General features: G+C 55.6%; 1 protein-coding gene across 1 annotated transcript; it reads left to right on the forward strand.

Annotated features, from left to right (window-relative positions):
* Positions 1 to 1,986: 1,986 nt before the first annotated feature.
* C8H2orf50 (chromosome 8 C2orf50 homolog) lies at positions 1,987 to 9,673 on the forward strand. Its single transcript, XM_027623751.2, has 4 exons — positions 1,987 to 2,488; positions 6,530 to 6,569; positions 8,694 to 8,894; positions 9,328 to 9,673. The coding sequence occupies exons 1-3, from the start codon at positions 2,238 to 2,240 to the stop codon at positions 8,883 to 8,885; spliced, it is 483 nt and encodes a 160-aa protein (XP_027479552.1). The 5' UTR covers positions 1,987 to 2,237; the 3' UTR covers positions 8,886 to 8,894; positions 9,328 to 9,673.
* Positions 9,674 to 15,337: the final 5,664 nt, after the last annotated feature.

A 15,337-nucleotide genomic window follows, 5' to 3' on the forward strand; every position in this document is an offset into this window, starting at 1 on the left:
TGACCTTACAAGAGGCGTCCCATGCACCAGTCACTGCCCTCTGTACACACACTCATGGGACCTCTTTCTAGATGTTCGAGGAGGCCAGAGCCGCCAACCCTCGGCAAGGTAGAGACCTGTCCTGGCTGTGCTGGGGGCACAGCCACCGAAGAGAGAACAACCACCGGGGCAGCCTGCTTCTGGGCTCTGGGCATTCACCCAGCCCGTCTTTACCGGGAAAACGTCAAGGTCATGGAATGCCAGCCTGCCTGGCCCAGCTCTGGAGGAAGAACCCAGGAGAGAGGAGAGACAGCCCCCACCGGCCCCACCACCTCTGCTTTTGGACTGATGTCCCAGAAGGTCACATCACTCGGCCCCCTCCTCAGGCAAGCGCTGATGGCCATCACCCCATCTCCACTCCGGGCTTCCCCACCGCTCACCTGGGCCATAGCAGTGGTACTCCCCTGCCTCTTGCCTTTTCCTGTGCTTCTCGTTCTTTACACTAACTGCAGGCACAGATCGGGCCAGCCCTGTGGCCGGGGCCCTGTCTGCCAGCCTCAGACCTCACTCTCCCCCCATAGTCCCCCAATACCAGTGCTCCCTCCTGCGTCCATGCTTTTCCTACTCGCCCCAATTTTTCCACCTGGCAAATCCTCTTCCCCTCTTCACTCCTTGGGGCACCTCTTGCTTGAAAGCAGAATCCCCAGTGCGAGCTCAGGTCATTGGCTGAACTTGTCCCCACACGGCGGGGGGCGGGGGGCGGGCGGGCGTACCTCCGGGTAGTAGGGCTTTGTCAGCGCTGTGTTGTCCAGGGCGGTCTATTTCCCAGCTGCGCAGAGAAGGGAGCACCACGCCCAGCGGATCGCCCCACAGGAAGTTTCAAGGAAAGGGCCATGCATCTGCCCACACATACAGGGGGCAGTCAGAAGCCAGAAGAGCCGGAAGCGCGGGGTGCTGGGGGCAGAAGCCATGAGGGAGGGGGGCCTGGAGCCACAGAGTGATGTGGGCCGCACTGGGTCAGAGCAGAATCACAGCCAAAGGCTCAGAACACGACTCCCCCCCCCCCGCCCCCAGGTTCTCCTTGTTTCCTTCAGAGGATCTAAAGTCAAGGCCAGGGCGCCTGGGTGGTTCAGATGGTTAAGCGTCTGCCTTGGGCTCAGGTCATGATCCCAGGGTCCTGGGATTGAGTCCCGCATCAGGCTCCCTGCTCCTTGGGAGCCTGCTTCTCTCTCTCTCTCTCTCTCTCTCTCTCTCTCTCTCCCCCCTCTGTCTCTCATGAATAAGTAAATAAAATCTTTAAAAAAAAATAAAGTCAAGGCCAAGCCTCAGCGAGTAACCAAGGGACCTTGGACACTCCCTTAATCCCTGTGGTGAGAGCCTCAGTTCCCTCTGAGGTAGAATGGGGCTGGAAATGCCTGTCCTGGAGGACCCGGGTTCAGCGAGATGAAGGATGGTGCTTTGTAAGCCATTCCAGGCTGATGCGGGTAGAACGGGTAGTAACTGCGCAGTGTCACTGATTTTCCCTTGCGGGCCACTGCTCAGAACCCCTCCGGCAGCCGAGCGTCGGGCCGGCACCCGCTCTGGAGCTCACAAAGCACTTCCATCCGCCTTCTCGTGGGAGCCCCGCATCCGCGCGTCTGCTGGGGAGCTGAAAGGATGACTATTGTCAGTTCACCAGCCCCAGTGGGCTCCCGGGGGACAGGGGCTGCTCAAGGTCATGTGGCAATTGGAGGACGGGCCCCAACCCCCAACCCCCCCACACACCCCCTGCATCCTGTCTTTTCTTACTGCCCCAGAAGTCAGGGCTTTGGTCGCTCCTCCTCCCCCATGCTGTTTTGAGGTCTCCAGCCAGGGAGCCAGGGGTCAGAGCTGAGGGGCAGCTGAGCTGGGCCTGGCACAGACGCAGAAACTCTCTCCAAGCCCAGCCTCAGGGTTCAGATGTCACACACACACTTGGGAGCTGCCCTGTCCCCCGGGCAACAGTCAACACAGGCAGAAGCTCTCGAAACACAGCTAGGCTCAAGTGCTCTCCCCAGCTGGCATCAACCACTCTGAGCTTGGGGTCTAGAGGGCCAGTGAGGGGGACCCCTGCACAGGCTTTCCTGGAGTTAAGAGTGGAGGGGGTCCCAGGACAGGTCTGAGCTCAGACAGGAGCCTCTCTCTCTCTCTCTCTCCCTCTGTCTCTCTCAATTTCTCTATTTCTCTGTGTCTCTGACACACACACACACACACACACACACACACACATACACACACCCATGGGGAGCCACCCCACCCCTGGGTTCCGGAGAAGCACATCAGCTGGGTACCAGCTGCCCTCAACCAGGCTGACAGCCTTAGACTCCTCCACGGCCCGGGGTTGCCCTGTGGTGGGTGGGGGTCTCGCCGGCAATCGCCAAACCCCCCAGGCCCCAAAAGCAGAGCACTTGGCCCTGGAAACAAATGGTGTGCAGCAGGACCAGCTGTGGAGGGAGCTCTTGGAGGCTGAGAGGAGGGGCCAACAGCACTGGTGAGTGCCCTGCCTGAACCCCAGCTAATTCAGGGTCTAGGAAGCTTCTGGAAGCAGGGAGACCCATGAGAAGGAGTAAGCCAGGCCAATGGTGTTGATGGAAAAGTGCTCTGGGCCAGACCGGAGCCTAGAGGGTGGGAGGGAGAGGTGGGTAGGGGCCAGGTGACCCACCTCCTTCACTCTGGGGGTCCCATCTGCCTTTGGAACAATCTCTCCAGCTGGAGCTCCTGGGATAGCACTGTGGGCCGGCCAGGAAGTCATGACAGCACTGGGGGTTTGGGACGGCCTGGCCCTCTGACCCAGGAGAGAGACATCCCTTCATGCATTCACTCAATCCAGACATTCCTAGGAGAGCGCCCCAGTCAGGCTGTAATGAGGGACAAGACAGCCCTAGACCTGGCTCCTTGGGGCCTCCATTCTCAGGACGGGGCAGCCAAAAAGCAAGCAGAGAGACGAAGAAGTACAGTGTGATGAGTGTCAGGGAGTGAAGGGAGGGTGGGCGCCTTCTTTTGACAGAGGCCTCTCAGAGGAGATGGCATTGAGGCGGAGACCTGAAATCTGAGAAGGGGCCAAGCAGAGTTTGGTGTATTTAAAAACGAAACAAAACCAAACAAAACAAAGACTGTCCATGTGGCCGAGGCCGTCAGTGAGGGGACAGGAGCCTCAAGAGAAGCAGTAGGAGGAACACCTCATATACTGTAAAAGATCGTAGTTTTAAATGTAACGAGACACCATCAAAGGTTTTAAGGAAGAGCATGATGTGATCTAGCCAAAGACCTGTGGAAAAATTCAAGGAAGGTTTTTATGGTAGAATTCCAACAACTGTTGATGGATTGGAGTGAGAATGTGTGTGGTGTGTATGTGGTGTGTCAGTGTATGGGGGTGTGTGTATATATGGTGTGTTGGTGTGTGTGGTATGTGTACGTGTGTGGTGTGTGTGGGGGATGGGGGCATAGGGGGTGTGTGTGTGTGTGTACACGTGTGGTATGTGGGGTGTGGGTCTGGGGGGTATATATGGGGTGTGTGTGGTGTGTGTGGTGTTGGTGTGTGCGTGTGCGCTGGGTGCAGGTTATGAGTAGGGTGCGTGCAGTGTGGGGGCTGCACATATGGGGTGTGTGCATGTGTGCTGGGTGCGGGCTATGTGTGGGGTGCGTGCAGTGGGGGGTGTATGTGGGGTGCGCGGGGGGACGTTCACAAGGACAGGGCTCTCTGGTGCGGGGCGATCTGAGCAGACCCCGGGGTCTGTGAGGGCGCAGGAGGACCCGGGAGCTGAGCGGATGTGGGCGCCGGGAGGAGGTGTCAGGGGGCCGTACCCTCGAGCCTGGACCGTTAGTGGGGGGAGCGGCTCCGGGGGTGAAGATGCAAGAGCTGGTGGGGTGTTCAAGGCCGGACACATCCGGGTGGCCGCCCAGGAGGCCGCGGAGTGGCAGGAATCAGGAGCTGGGCACTGGCCCCACAGGGACAAAAAGCAGAGAGGCAGCCAGGCATGGAGGGGAGAATGGACGTGACCACTGAGGGACAGGGCGTTTCTCCTTGGGGTGACAAAAAGAGCGGTGATGGTGCAGGACTCTGAATATACTGGAAACCACTGGACCAGACCCTCTGCAAGGGTGAACTTTATGACACGTGGATCTGCTCTCGAGCGAGAAAGAACCCACAGAACATTGGTGCCACAGGCATGACATGCTCCCCCGGGAAGGGCGTCGTGTGTCCCCAGAGATGAGGTGGCAGCACACAGCCAGCAGCAGTCACCGACGGCAAGTAGCCAGGAGACCGAGAGAAGCTGCCAGAGAAGAAAGGGGTTCCAGACCCCAAGAGGAAGAGTTTAGGGAAATCCAGAGCCGCGCTCCCCACAGAAATACAGTATGAGCCACACCTAAAATCTTCCATATTATAGAAGCAGCCTTAAAAAAAAAAATATATATATATATATATATATATATATATATATAACAGGAAACTAGTAAAATCCATTTTAATGGTGTATCTTATCCAAAATATTATCTTTGGGGCATGTAGTCAATATTTTTAAAAGTATTAAGGAGATAATTTGACATTCTTCTTTGTACCAAGTCTTTGAAATCAGGTCTCACAGCACCTGAGATTGTGCTCCATAAACCCCCCTCCTGAGGTTTTTCTGGATAGAGAAACTGAGGGCACAAGAACACAGTGCCCTCGTTCGGAGCCACATAGCCGGCGCAGGCAGCAGGCAGAGCGAGGACAGGGACCCCGTGTTCCCACCTCCTACCTCACTGGCTCTCGCTAAGTCTTAGTGTGGCTCTGAGGTCAAGGTCCCTGCCTTCTGTCAATTCAAAACCAAAGCTATTGAACCATGGCTCCCGCATGACAGAAGAGGGGGTGCTGGTTCGTGGGAGGGTCGGACGCTTGGGGAGGATGGGAGGAGATGAACGGGCGGGGGGGGGGGGGACGTGAGGGTCAACTGCAGAGGGGAAGCAGATGAGGGAACAGGGCCCCCAGGAAGGGTCAGGTGGGAGGTTCCCAACGTCTCAGGAGGGTAGGCTAAAGACAGAGAGCTCGGCTCAGTCTGAGCATGGAACAGTGAGGCAACTTGGAAAAGAACCAAAAACAACCTCTAGAAAAAAAATCTGTAACGTTGAAATACAAAACACAACTGAAGTGAGCATCCATAAACTCAGATTCATCACAATTCCTCGGAAAGACAGGGAGGGGAAACACATGGAAGAAGAATTAGAACCCTAGAGAACAGAGCAGGCAGATCCAACATACCTTTCAACAGAGCTCCCCAAGGGGAGGCGGGGAGAGATGAAATATTAGAGGGGGAAAGTGTTCGAGAATTTTCTAGAACCAAAGAAATGCACACATGCACAGACACTGGAGGATGTGCTCCACAACAGGAGAGTACCCAAGAAAGGAAGGCCTGGGACCCCGAAAGAGGGGACCCCCGAGGGGAGGTCAGGATGGCCAGAGCGGGTCCTGGGCAACAACCCTCGGGGGAGCAGGGCGACCCAGTCTCCCAGACAGTGGCCTCTAGAGAACAAACGCGAATGAGCCAGTGGATTACCTGTTGCATCTGACTGTGTGGAAGATCATACGGGGCGGGGGGGGGGTTACAATTTTGTTGGAGAGTTTGGAATCAGTGATCTGTACACAGAAAGCTAAGAAAACCAGAGGGATTACAAACCCTAGAAAAAAATTCCAAGTTGTCCAAGGAAGGAAAGGGGATCCCATGATCCTAGATAGTTGCTCAGTGAACAGTATTTACAGAATCCTAAAGATATACACGATATATATCAGCTCAGCCAAAATCCATAATATAATAGTTTTGGAAGAAATGAGGGTAAGGGAAAAGGGGCAAGAAAGCTAACTCCTAATCTCCCATAATAGAAAGTCTACAGATATGTTTAGTTTCAAAAACCCAAGAAATGGCAACCTGGATCTACCATTCCAGAATATGACCGTGATGGGCCCAAAGAAACAGCAAAAGGGCTGGAAACGTGACCAGAGGCTGTGGGGCTCGGGGGCGGTGAGGATTGGGGCAGAGAAGCCTGCTTTTATTTTAAGTCTCACAGAATTGTTCAACTTCTTAAAAACAGATTAAAATAAAAATTAAATTAGCAGCACAGGTCAAAGGCCCTTCTCGTTGTCACTGTCCCGGTCTGCTGCCCTGCCCCACCGTCCTCTGCTGTGCACACTGGGAGGCTACCAAAAAAAATGAGGTTTTTCTTCATGAAACACTTGAGGGCTCCCACATGGCTCTGAAAATGCAGAAGCACACAGTGGGCTTGCAGCTCTGCGTTCCCCATCACGGGCCACCTCCTCTGGTACACACATCCCACTCCGGGAAATGTCACGAATCCTTGAGATATTTGCTCGGTGTGGAGGCCACGCCATAAATACTTGGTTGGTTTGGGGTGTTTGCTTCACTGGATTATTTTAGTTCCCCCGTGACGTAATAAATGCATCGGGCGGCTTCGACTCGTTCACCTGACACAGTGAAAGCCATTTGTTAAAAAAAAGTCACGGGATGATATGTCACTGCCCACGTGTTTTCCTTTTCAGGGCTCAGCACTGGAGTTTCCTGAAAGACTATGACCCCCTGGTAAGGCCAACGACGTTCCTGACATGCACACTTGCACCGGGCATGTCTGCTCATTCATCTAACGTTTATGGAGGACCTACTGGGTGCTGGACGCTGGAATGGACAGAGACAAAAAAAAAAAATATACTGTCTTGTGTCAAGACACTCAGGGTCTGGGGGAAAGAAAATGCTTAGAGCATTTAGATATTAGTTTTCCCCAATGTTTCTAGATTTTATTAAGATGAACCAACTGGAAATGATAGGTGTCTGCTTCGGGTAACGTTTTCCCCCGTATGAGGATGTCAGCAATGTGTCCCGAGTGATGTGTGGGGGGTGCCCCATGTGGAGATGAGCTTGGGGGAACATACGTTGGAAACGAATTCCCTGCTTCTAATATCACCACCTCCAATCCGACTCCACATTGCTACCAGGATAACTTTCCTAAGCCACAAAACTGACCCTATCTCTCTCTCTAAAATCCTTCAATACATCTGCATTTTTCAGGGTGGCTCACAACGCTTCCCATGATCTAAGCTTGCCTGCCTCCCCACGCTGACCTACACGTTCTTTTAGCCACGCCTTTGAGCATGCTCTCCCCCTGCCTGAAATGCCCTCCCCACCTTGACAGTCTGGTGACTCTTATCCATCACTCACGTGCCTCCTTCTAGAAATCTCGCCTTCCTGAGCAGGCTTGGTCCGATCCCTCTGTTCTTTACTCGCCAGCACATCCAACCCACTGCTTTGATACAGCCTGTCATGTTCCAGTGATCCACTTCGGCAGGCTGTGGGCTCCCCAAGAGAAAGGACAAAGCCAGCTTCATCCTGTACCCCACTTACCAGCCATGCCCTACCCCCCAGCACCTAGCAAATATTTAGTACTCAGTTCATATTGCATAAATGACCGAATGTTGGATGAATCTGGCTGTAAGAACGGTCACAGAGGGGCGCCTGGGTGGCTCAGTCGTTAAGCGTCTGCCTCCGGCTCAGGTCATGATCCCGGGGTCCTGGGATCGAGCCCCACATCGGGCTCCCTGCTCCGCGGGAAGCCTGCTTCTCCCTCTCCCACTCGCCCTGCTTGTGTTCCCACTCTCGCTGTGTCTCTCTCTGTCAAATAAAAAAAAAAAAAAAATCTTTAAGAACGGTCAAAGAACCAACCTGGTAAATGAGCAGCGCACCCAGTCATCCCAGGCAGTGGCCATGCCTTGCCAGCTTTAGGGGAAGGTTTAACATCTGCCTTCCCAGCCTGTGGGCTTGGGGTAGAAGCCCTGGGATAGAAGATGTCGTTCATGAGACCTGAAATCCTACCCTGAGCTCCTGGCCTGGGCTTCCAGCCTACAGAGTCCCCCTGCCAAGGGCTAGGGATTAGCAACCTGACCATCGCCACCTGCATCACACCCAAAGGTGTGGGGCCCCCTTGGCCTGGAATTTCCCAGGGAAAGTGCAGGTCCCGTTCCTTCTGTTCCTTTGCTGGTCCTCTCACCCCGATTTGCCCCAGGGTGGCCCCGAGTGCACCCGGCGGGAGGGCTCATCAGATTATTCTCAGCTCATGCAGTAACTCACTCATTCACCTTCCAGCCATGTGCGCAAATGTTCAGACCCCCAGGCGGGGAGCAGACCCAAATGCCATCCGTGGCCAGGTGGGTAAATAACGTGGAACGTTCACCCAAGCCACATGAGGGGGCGCACCATGTAGCAAGGACAACAAAGGAGTTGTAGCCACACACAAAAACGTGCACGAACCTCGAAAACACGTTCCTGAGAGAAAGGAGCCACGGTCTTACTAAGATAAAGTGCAAAACCAGGAGTTAGAGAGGGAGCCCGGGCTGCCTCGGGGGTGGGGACAGTGACTGCAGGGTCTGAGCAGCTGGGTCCGGGTCGTGTGGCATTTCCCTACCCGGGTGGGGTTGCACAGACTTGCTCACGGCGTGGAGGCTCGTGGGGCCGGACGGTTATGATGTGGGAACATTTCTGTGTGTATGTGTGACTGGCTTCCCCGGGGCGGAACTGGGGTGGAGGCAGCTGGAGGATGGTGCCTGCAGAGTCCACCTGCCCCCTCCCCCTCCCTTCCCTGCTGAGGACCTGGCTGCGTGCACGCCTCTCCCCCGTTCCCTGCAGCTTGTGACACCACCTGTCCCCTCTCTTCAGGGCGACAAGAAGGAGCCTGTGCAGTTGCCGGAGTACGTGCCTCTCTTTTCCGACACAGTCCCCAACTCCACGAACCGGGTGGTGGGCAGCAGGGTGGACACGCCCCTGGGGCAAACCCTCATCGGCATGGACTTCTTCTTTGTGGAAGGAGTCCGGAAGAAGAAGCTGGAAGACGAGCTGCAGCCCGTGTAGGAGGCGGAGGTGGGTGTAGGGGTGACGCGGGGAGGCTGTGGGCTGAGCCGGCCCCTCGGCCCCAGTCAAGGGCCCACACGCGTCAGCCGGTCTTTCCTTCTCTCCGGGCCCCCACACGGCCTTTCCGAGGGCTCCACTGGCCCGTTTTCACTCATGAGATTAGAAGGACTCCAGGAGCTTGCCCCTGGTCTTGGACCCGGCAGGGCTGGGGACTCCCTCTCGGGACCCGTGAGAGGCAGCCCTGCGTCTGTGGTCACAAGCTGACGGTCTGGGTTCAAATCCTGCTCCCGACTCTGAGCGGCTGTGTGACGTTGGGCAGGTTGTTCGATCTCTGTGCCTCCATCCCCCCAACCCCGGACATGGTGTACCGGTTTCCTATTGCCGCCATCACAGTGGCCACTCACCAAGGGGCTGCAAACAGCACGTACGTCCTATCTTACAGCGCTGGAGGTCAGAAATCCAAAGTGGGTGTCACCGGACTGAAATCAAGGTGTGTGAGGGCTGCGTTTCTTTCTGGAGGACAAAGGCATCGGACTCCTCGCCTTTTCCAGCTTCTAGGGAGAGGTTGCCCACATTCCTTGGCCCGTGGCTCCCTCCTCTCTGAAAGCAGAATGGTAGCATCTCCAATCTCCAAACCTCTCTCTCTCTCTCTCTGCCTCCTCCCCTCCATCTTTTAAGACATCCAGGATAATCTCTCCATCTCACAGTTCTCAATTTAACCAGGATGCAAAACCCCTTTTGCGTGTAAGGTAACATATTCCCAAGCTCCAAGAATTAGGACAGGGGCGTCTTTGGTGGGCCATTTTTCTGCCCACCACGTACAGAAATAATAAAAGTACTGATTCTAGAAGGTTGTCGTGGAGATGACATGGGCTACCACGTGTAACTGTTCAGAGCAGTGCCTGGACCATGGTTATGAGGGTGTGGTTGCCGAGGACACCCTTCTCCTGGGAGGGAGAGTAGCATCCTGGTGAGCGATGCAGGGAAGATATGGGTCCTTACACAGGGGCTGCTGGGAGGTCAGCCCTCGGGTCAGTCTCTCCACCTCCTTCGTTACTGTGTGATGGTCTGGGTGGTGACGGTGAGGCTGGAGCCAAGCCGGGAGGAGCCCACCTGCGGAGCCCGAGCTGAGGTCCTGCCGGCCACCCCTGGGGCCCAGACCCACTCCACGCCCTCTGTGCTCTGGGGAGGCCATGGGGACGCTGGGCCTGGGCTCAGCCGCAGCAAGAAAGGGGAGCAGGGGCGTGGGATCCAGATGGGGTCTTATTTCCATTTGAGAGAGAGAGGGTGGAAGCAAGCGATATTCTAGGAACTCCCAGGATTTAGGAAAAGTCGAGGTTAAATGCAGATGCTGGTGGCGGAGCCCATGCCGGCCAGAGGGAATCATCCAGAGCTTCTCTGCCTGTGTCTGGCGGGAGGGTAGGGAGCCCAGGGACAGATGTGGGTTCTGCCACTCCCCGGGAGCAGAGCCACCTACAGACAATGCGACTATCGAGCACAGACTCTGTACTTGGCACATTACCTGAATGGTCTCTTGTAAGGGTTATTGCCACCATCTGAGAGATTTGGAAACTAAGCTGAAGACGTCATTTGATCTGGCCGGGGTCCCACAGCTAGTGAAGAGCCAGACTCACGCCTGACTCACCATACCGAATTCTTCTCTCCGGGCCTCAGTCTTCACAGCTGTAAAATGGGGGCAGAGAGACTGATTCCCTGGATGTCACCAGCTCAGTGCTCTATCTGTGGGCGGGCAAGCATGCAGCGAGTACTGAACCATGCCGGTTTACCGAGCGCATTAGCGGGCTGTTGTCACTCTGTGTGACACACCACACGCCATTTCTTGCTCACAGGTCTGCACGGACTTGGCCCCAAGCTTCAGGTTGAGTCCAAGTCTGTCCATATGTCTCTCACTACCCTGGACCAACAGCTTTCTGGGGCACGTTCTCGTGGCACATCACCAGAGCCCAAGAGCCAAACCAAACCATGCAAAGCTTCTGCAAGGGCACATCCGCTAGCCTTTTATTGGCCGAACAAGTCGCGTGGCCATCCCCAGCCTCCCTAGGGCAGGAAAGCATACCTTGCCCACAGCAGGAGGGTCAGAAGGCAAATGTTGGCTGAGTAATAATCCCAACTATGATGCAGAGGATCTGACTAATGGCATGAGTAGCTTTGGGCAATAGTTTTCTGTACATGGCTTAAAATAACACCCGGCATAGAGCTCTGGGTCTCCAGCTGCATGCGGATCAAGTCCTTGACTGCACGGGTCCCAGACTGGTCCTATCCAGACTTGGACAAGCTCCTTGGACAAGTTCCTGCCCCAGCTTGTGCCTGACCCCACCGTGGGACTGCGGATCAGGAGCTCTCAGCCTGAGAGACAGAAGGCTCGTCTGTGGGAGTTGAGAGGGCAGATCCCTCAGCTAGGGGGCTCAGGGAGGAAGTCCTCCTGTAGAAGGAGCCACCGAGCTGGTCCTGGGGGGCGGGGGGGGGGGGGGGGAGAAGCCAGGGAGGTGGAGAGGGGAGGGGCTTTCTGCTGCATGGGACAGACACTGCCAGGAAGGGCTCCAAGGCTGGAGAGCAGCCAGGAGACTAGCCCTGAGCAGAGAGCCCTTGAAAATAGCCTCCGTCTGCACTCTGCAGCCCACCTGCGCCTGGCATCATCCCGGGAGACCCCTCCTCACTACCAGCCGGCCATACCTTCCCTTCCCCGCCACACCTGCTGGGAGCCAAGGACATTGGGGCAGAGGGGGGGGTCTGCCTCATGTCTCCTTGGGACCAGAGCAGTGGGCTGGGCCGGGAGAAGTGGCACCAAGCCTGTGTGTTGGCACCAGCAAAGGCAAGAGGAGCATTAGAAACAAGCAGACGAGGCATCTCGCCGCCCAAGGCCGGGAAGGGCTGGAATTAGGGGCTAACAAGCCAGAGTAAGGCTGAGGGGTTCTTTCTTTGCCTTTTATAACCGCTTCTCTGAGTCCCTCTGCCTGATTCTCCTCTCTGTGGCAGCATCTCTGCTGTCACGCACAACAAAACAAAACAAAACAAAACAAAACAAAACAAAAAATAAGACCACTGTCCAGGGAACATACGAGGTGAGCCCAGAGTTTCTTCCTATGCCAGTAAGTAAGGAAGTGTTCAAGACGGGATGGGGAGCCTCAAAGGGATGGATGTCAGAACCAGCCTGAAGGGGCTCCCAGGGGCCAAATTTGGGACAAGATGAGCAGCAAAATGATGCCCATACCTGACTTCACCTGTGGCCACCCACCGCTTCCAGCTTCTGAGCAAAACCAGTGCCCACAAATCCCATCAAAGTGTAACAACAACAACAACAACAGTAACAAAGCCATGAGTTCATATCAATAAGTTTAAAAATTTTTAAGTACAGGAAGGAAAGCTCTTCTCTACTGAAGAACGTAGAATAAATGATAAAAACAGAAAATCACCATTTTGTCACTGATTTAGGTAAGAATCAGTAAAAGACACTAAAAGCACTATGGGAAAGATTCTTAGGGAGTGATAAATGGTGAGGTCTGGGAGACTCCCCTTAACAACACAGCTTTCTGTTTAAGATTTTATTTTTATTTATTTGAGAGAGAGAATGAGATGGAGAGAGAGCGAGCACGAGAGGGAAGAGGGTCAGAGGGAGAAGCAGACTCCCTGCTGAGCAGGGAGCCCGATGCGGGACTCGATCCCGGGACTCCAGGATCATGACCTGAGCCGAAGGCAGTCGCTTAACCAACTGAGCCACCCAGGCGCCCAACAACACATTATTAAACTTAATCTTGCCAACCAGAGGACAGCGGACAGCAGGTGCCTCCTGATGGGACCCGCTGGGGAGGAGCGCCCGCCCTGGGAGCACTCCCGCTTGCCCCACATAACCTGAGCCACATCATGAAGAGACACGGGGCGCACCCCAGTAGAGGGCACTCTGCCAAACGGCTGGCCTTGACTCTTCAAAACGACAATATCATAAGAGACATGGGACGGCTGAGGATGTGATCCATATTAAAGGCAGTGCAGAAAATATTCAGGACCAGCTCCCACGACAAAGCAAAAGCAGCTCTAAGGGACACTTTGCAGACTAGGCATCAGATGATAGAAACTAAATAGTAGGTAATAGCATTGCACCAATGTTAAGTTTGCACAGCATGATCGTTCCAGCAAGGTGATGTCGGAGAACGCCCCTGTTCTTAAGAGATGTATGTGCAGCGGTTGGGGTAAAGTGTCATCATGTCTAAGACTCACTTGCACTGCAGAGCCCCCATCCTGGCAGCTCCCCACCCTCCTGAGGATACAGAGGAGCGCCAAAGCTCAGCCACCCAGTCAGATGGGCCAACGTGCTACGGGATGTCCCTGCTGGGACATGGGGGCTGGCATTCCCCATCTTCCTGGGGGGCCCATACCTGACTCCGCCCGGGGTAACCCACTCCCCACAGCTTCAGGAGCAAGGCCAGTACCCACAAATACCCAAAACACTCCACTAGTTTGCACTCGGTAAGGAGCTACCATATATTATATGCCTACTGTGTGCCTCTCAGAACATTTATGAGGTGGGTATGATGATCCCTATTTTAAATTGAAGAAATTGAGGCCTAGGGAAGTTAAGAGCTTGCCCATCTCACACAGCCTGTAAGGGCCACGCTGGGAAGACAGCAGAGGCTGGCAAGACGCCTGGGTCCCACGCCCACATCAGCCACATGCTGGGCCCCGTGCAAAGCCGCCAGTTCAGGGAGACGCTTACGGCCAGGGAGAAATCCCCTTCCCACAACCCTGCTTCAGCCGGCTGACCCCCAGAGCGGGCAGCTTCTGTCTTTGGCCTGGGGGTTTCGTTTGTCCCACACTGGAGAAGGACAGCTCTGTCTTACACAGGTCCCGCAGGCAGGGAGCACTCCCAGAAGAGTAGGGACAGGCTGGGCCCCGGGCTGGAGCCTCTCTCTGCTGTCACTGCTCCTGTGGGCCCAGGATGAAGAGAGGGAGAGCAGCTGGGGAGGGAGAGGAGGGGACCACAGCCACTTGGCAGGGCCAGGAACTTCCAACGTGGAACCACCGCAAAATGGAAAAAGGCTTCTTGCTTCAGCAGGTAAGTGGAACGCCTTAACGAAAGCGAAACACCAGGTACGTGGCAGGCGCTCCACTTCTAGATGCTTCTACCGTTGTCACTGCCATGGTGGATAAGTCTTTGATGTTTGTAAGAAAGCTCTTTACGTCCCTATTTTACTTCCTGCGAGCAGTAACTGTCCGCTGCTGAGCAATCTAACCAGAGCTGAGGCCCGCAGGATCCCCCCGGCACGTGCAGAAGCGGGACACCCAAATTGTGTCATCTGACCATTAGCGGAGTTTACCGAAACCATGGGGGACGCTTAGTCCACTGTGTAGATCCCCTCTGCACATAACACCTGAAATGACGCCTCGACATACCTGAGACTCGATCCCAAATCCGGGGAGAGCAGACGTGCTCCCCCTTAGTGCTCCCGAGGGCCGCCTCCCCCTCTTCCCGGGGTGTCCTGCTCCCTGCCTGATGCCGCGCACACTCGTGCCCTCTTCCCTCGCCATCCTCGGCCGCTCACAGGACAGAACGCAGAACTCACAACGCAGGTCCACGGCCACAGCCAGCGGCGTGCTTGTTGTATTCAGAGCAGCAGAGGGTTTTGGAAGGCTCGGGGAGACAGGACACGGAGGTCGGGGCGTGCTCTTTGCGCTGAGACGATCCCAGACACAGCCGTGGCCATGGCCCGCTGCTTCTTGGCAGTCTCTGCCAGACTTCCTGCAGCCTTGGTCCTCGGAGCCAGCCCTTGGCCCTGCAACTCAGATACTCTCTTTTCCCCATGCCTGGTGTCCGGGCCGTCTCCAGCTCCCCCTGTCTCCTCCCCCCACCCCTGCTCCCCCTCCCCCCCCCACCGAGCACTGGAAGCCCTGCAATCAGTCTGAGTGACAGAACCCTCACGGCGCTGAGCGGCGTGAGATGGGAAACCAGGGCTGAGCCGCGCAGACTTCAGACGGAAATCTCCCCACTGCCCCCGCAGGGGCCTCAGCCCTCCACCTCCAGCTTCCACACCCAAACACATCAGAGAGCCAACAGCTTAGACGAGATTTGCCCTGCAGAATTCCCGCCATCCAGTAAGGCATAATAAACGGAAATCGTGTCTTCTGTCCAAAGCACCCCAGAGCCTGGGAGCATCCTCCTAGTGCCACATGCAGAGGGCATGGTCACGTGAAGTCACTGGCGGTGAGAGCCCAACAATGAAGCTGGGGGTAGCAGACGCCCCGGCAGTCCACCCTCTCACGGGACCGATTGCTGCCAAGCAGGAGCACGCCCAGGAGGTTCAGAAGGCAGAAAGCACCACCTCAGGACCCTTCCGGAAGTACAGACACGTAGGAATGCGGGTCCTTCTGGGACAGCTGGGTCTTGATGCCTTGTGGCAGGCCCCGGCTTCAAGAGCACTGGGGAGCCGCGGGGGCAG

This window comes from Zalophus californianus, chromosome 8 (assembly GCF_009762305.2).
Source record: "Zalophus californianus isolate mZalCal1 chromosome 8, mZalCal1.pri.v2, whole genome shotgun sequence".
NCBI classification, from domain to species: Eukaryota; Metazoa; Chordata; class Mammalia; order Carnivora; family Otariidae; genus Zalophus; species Zalophus californianus.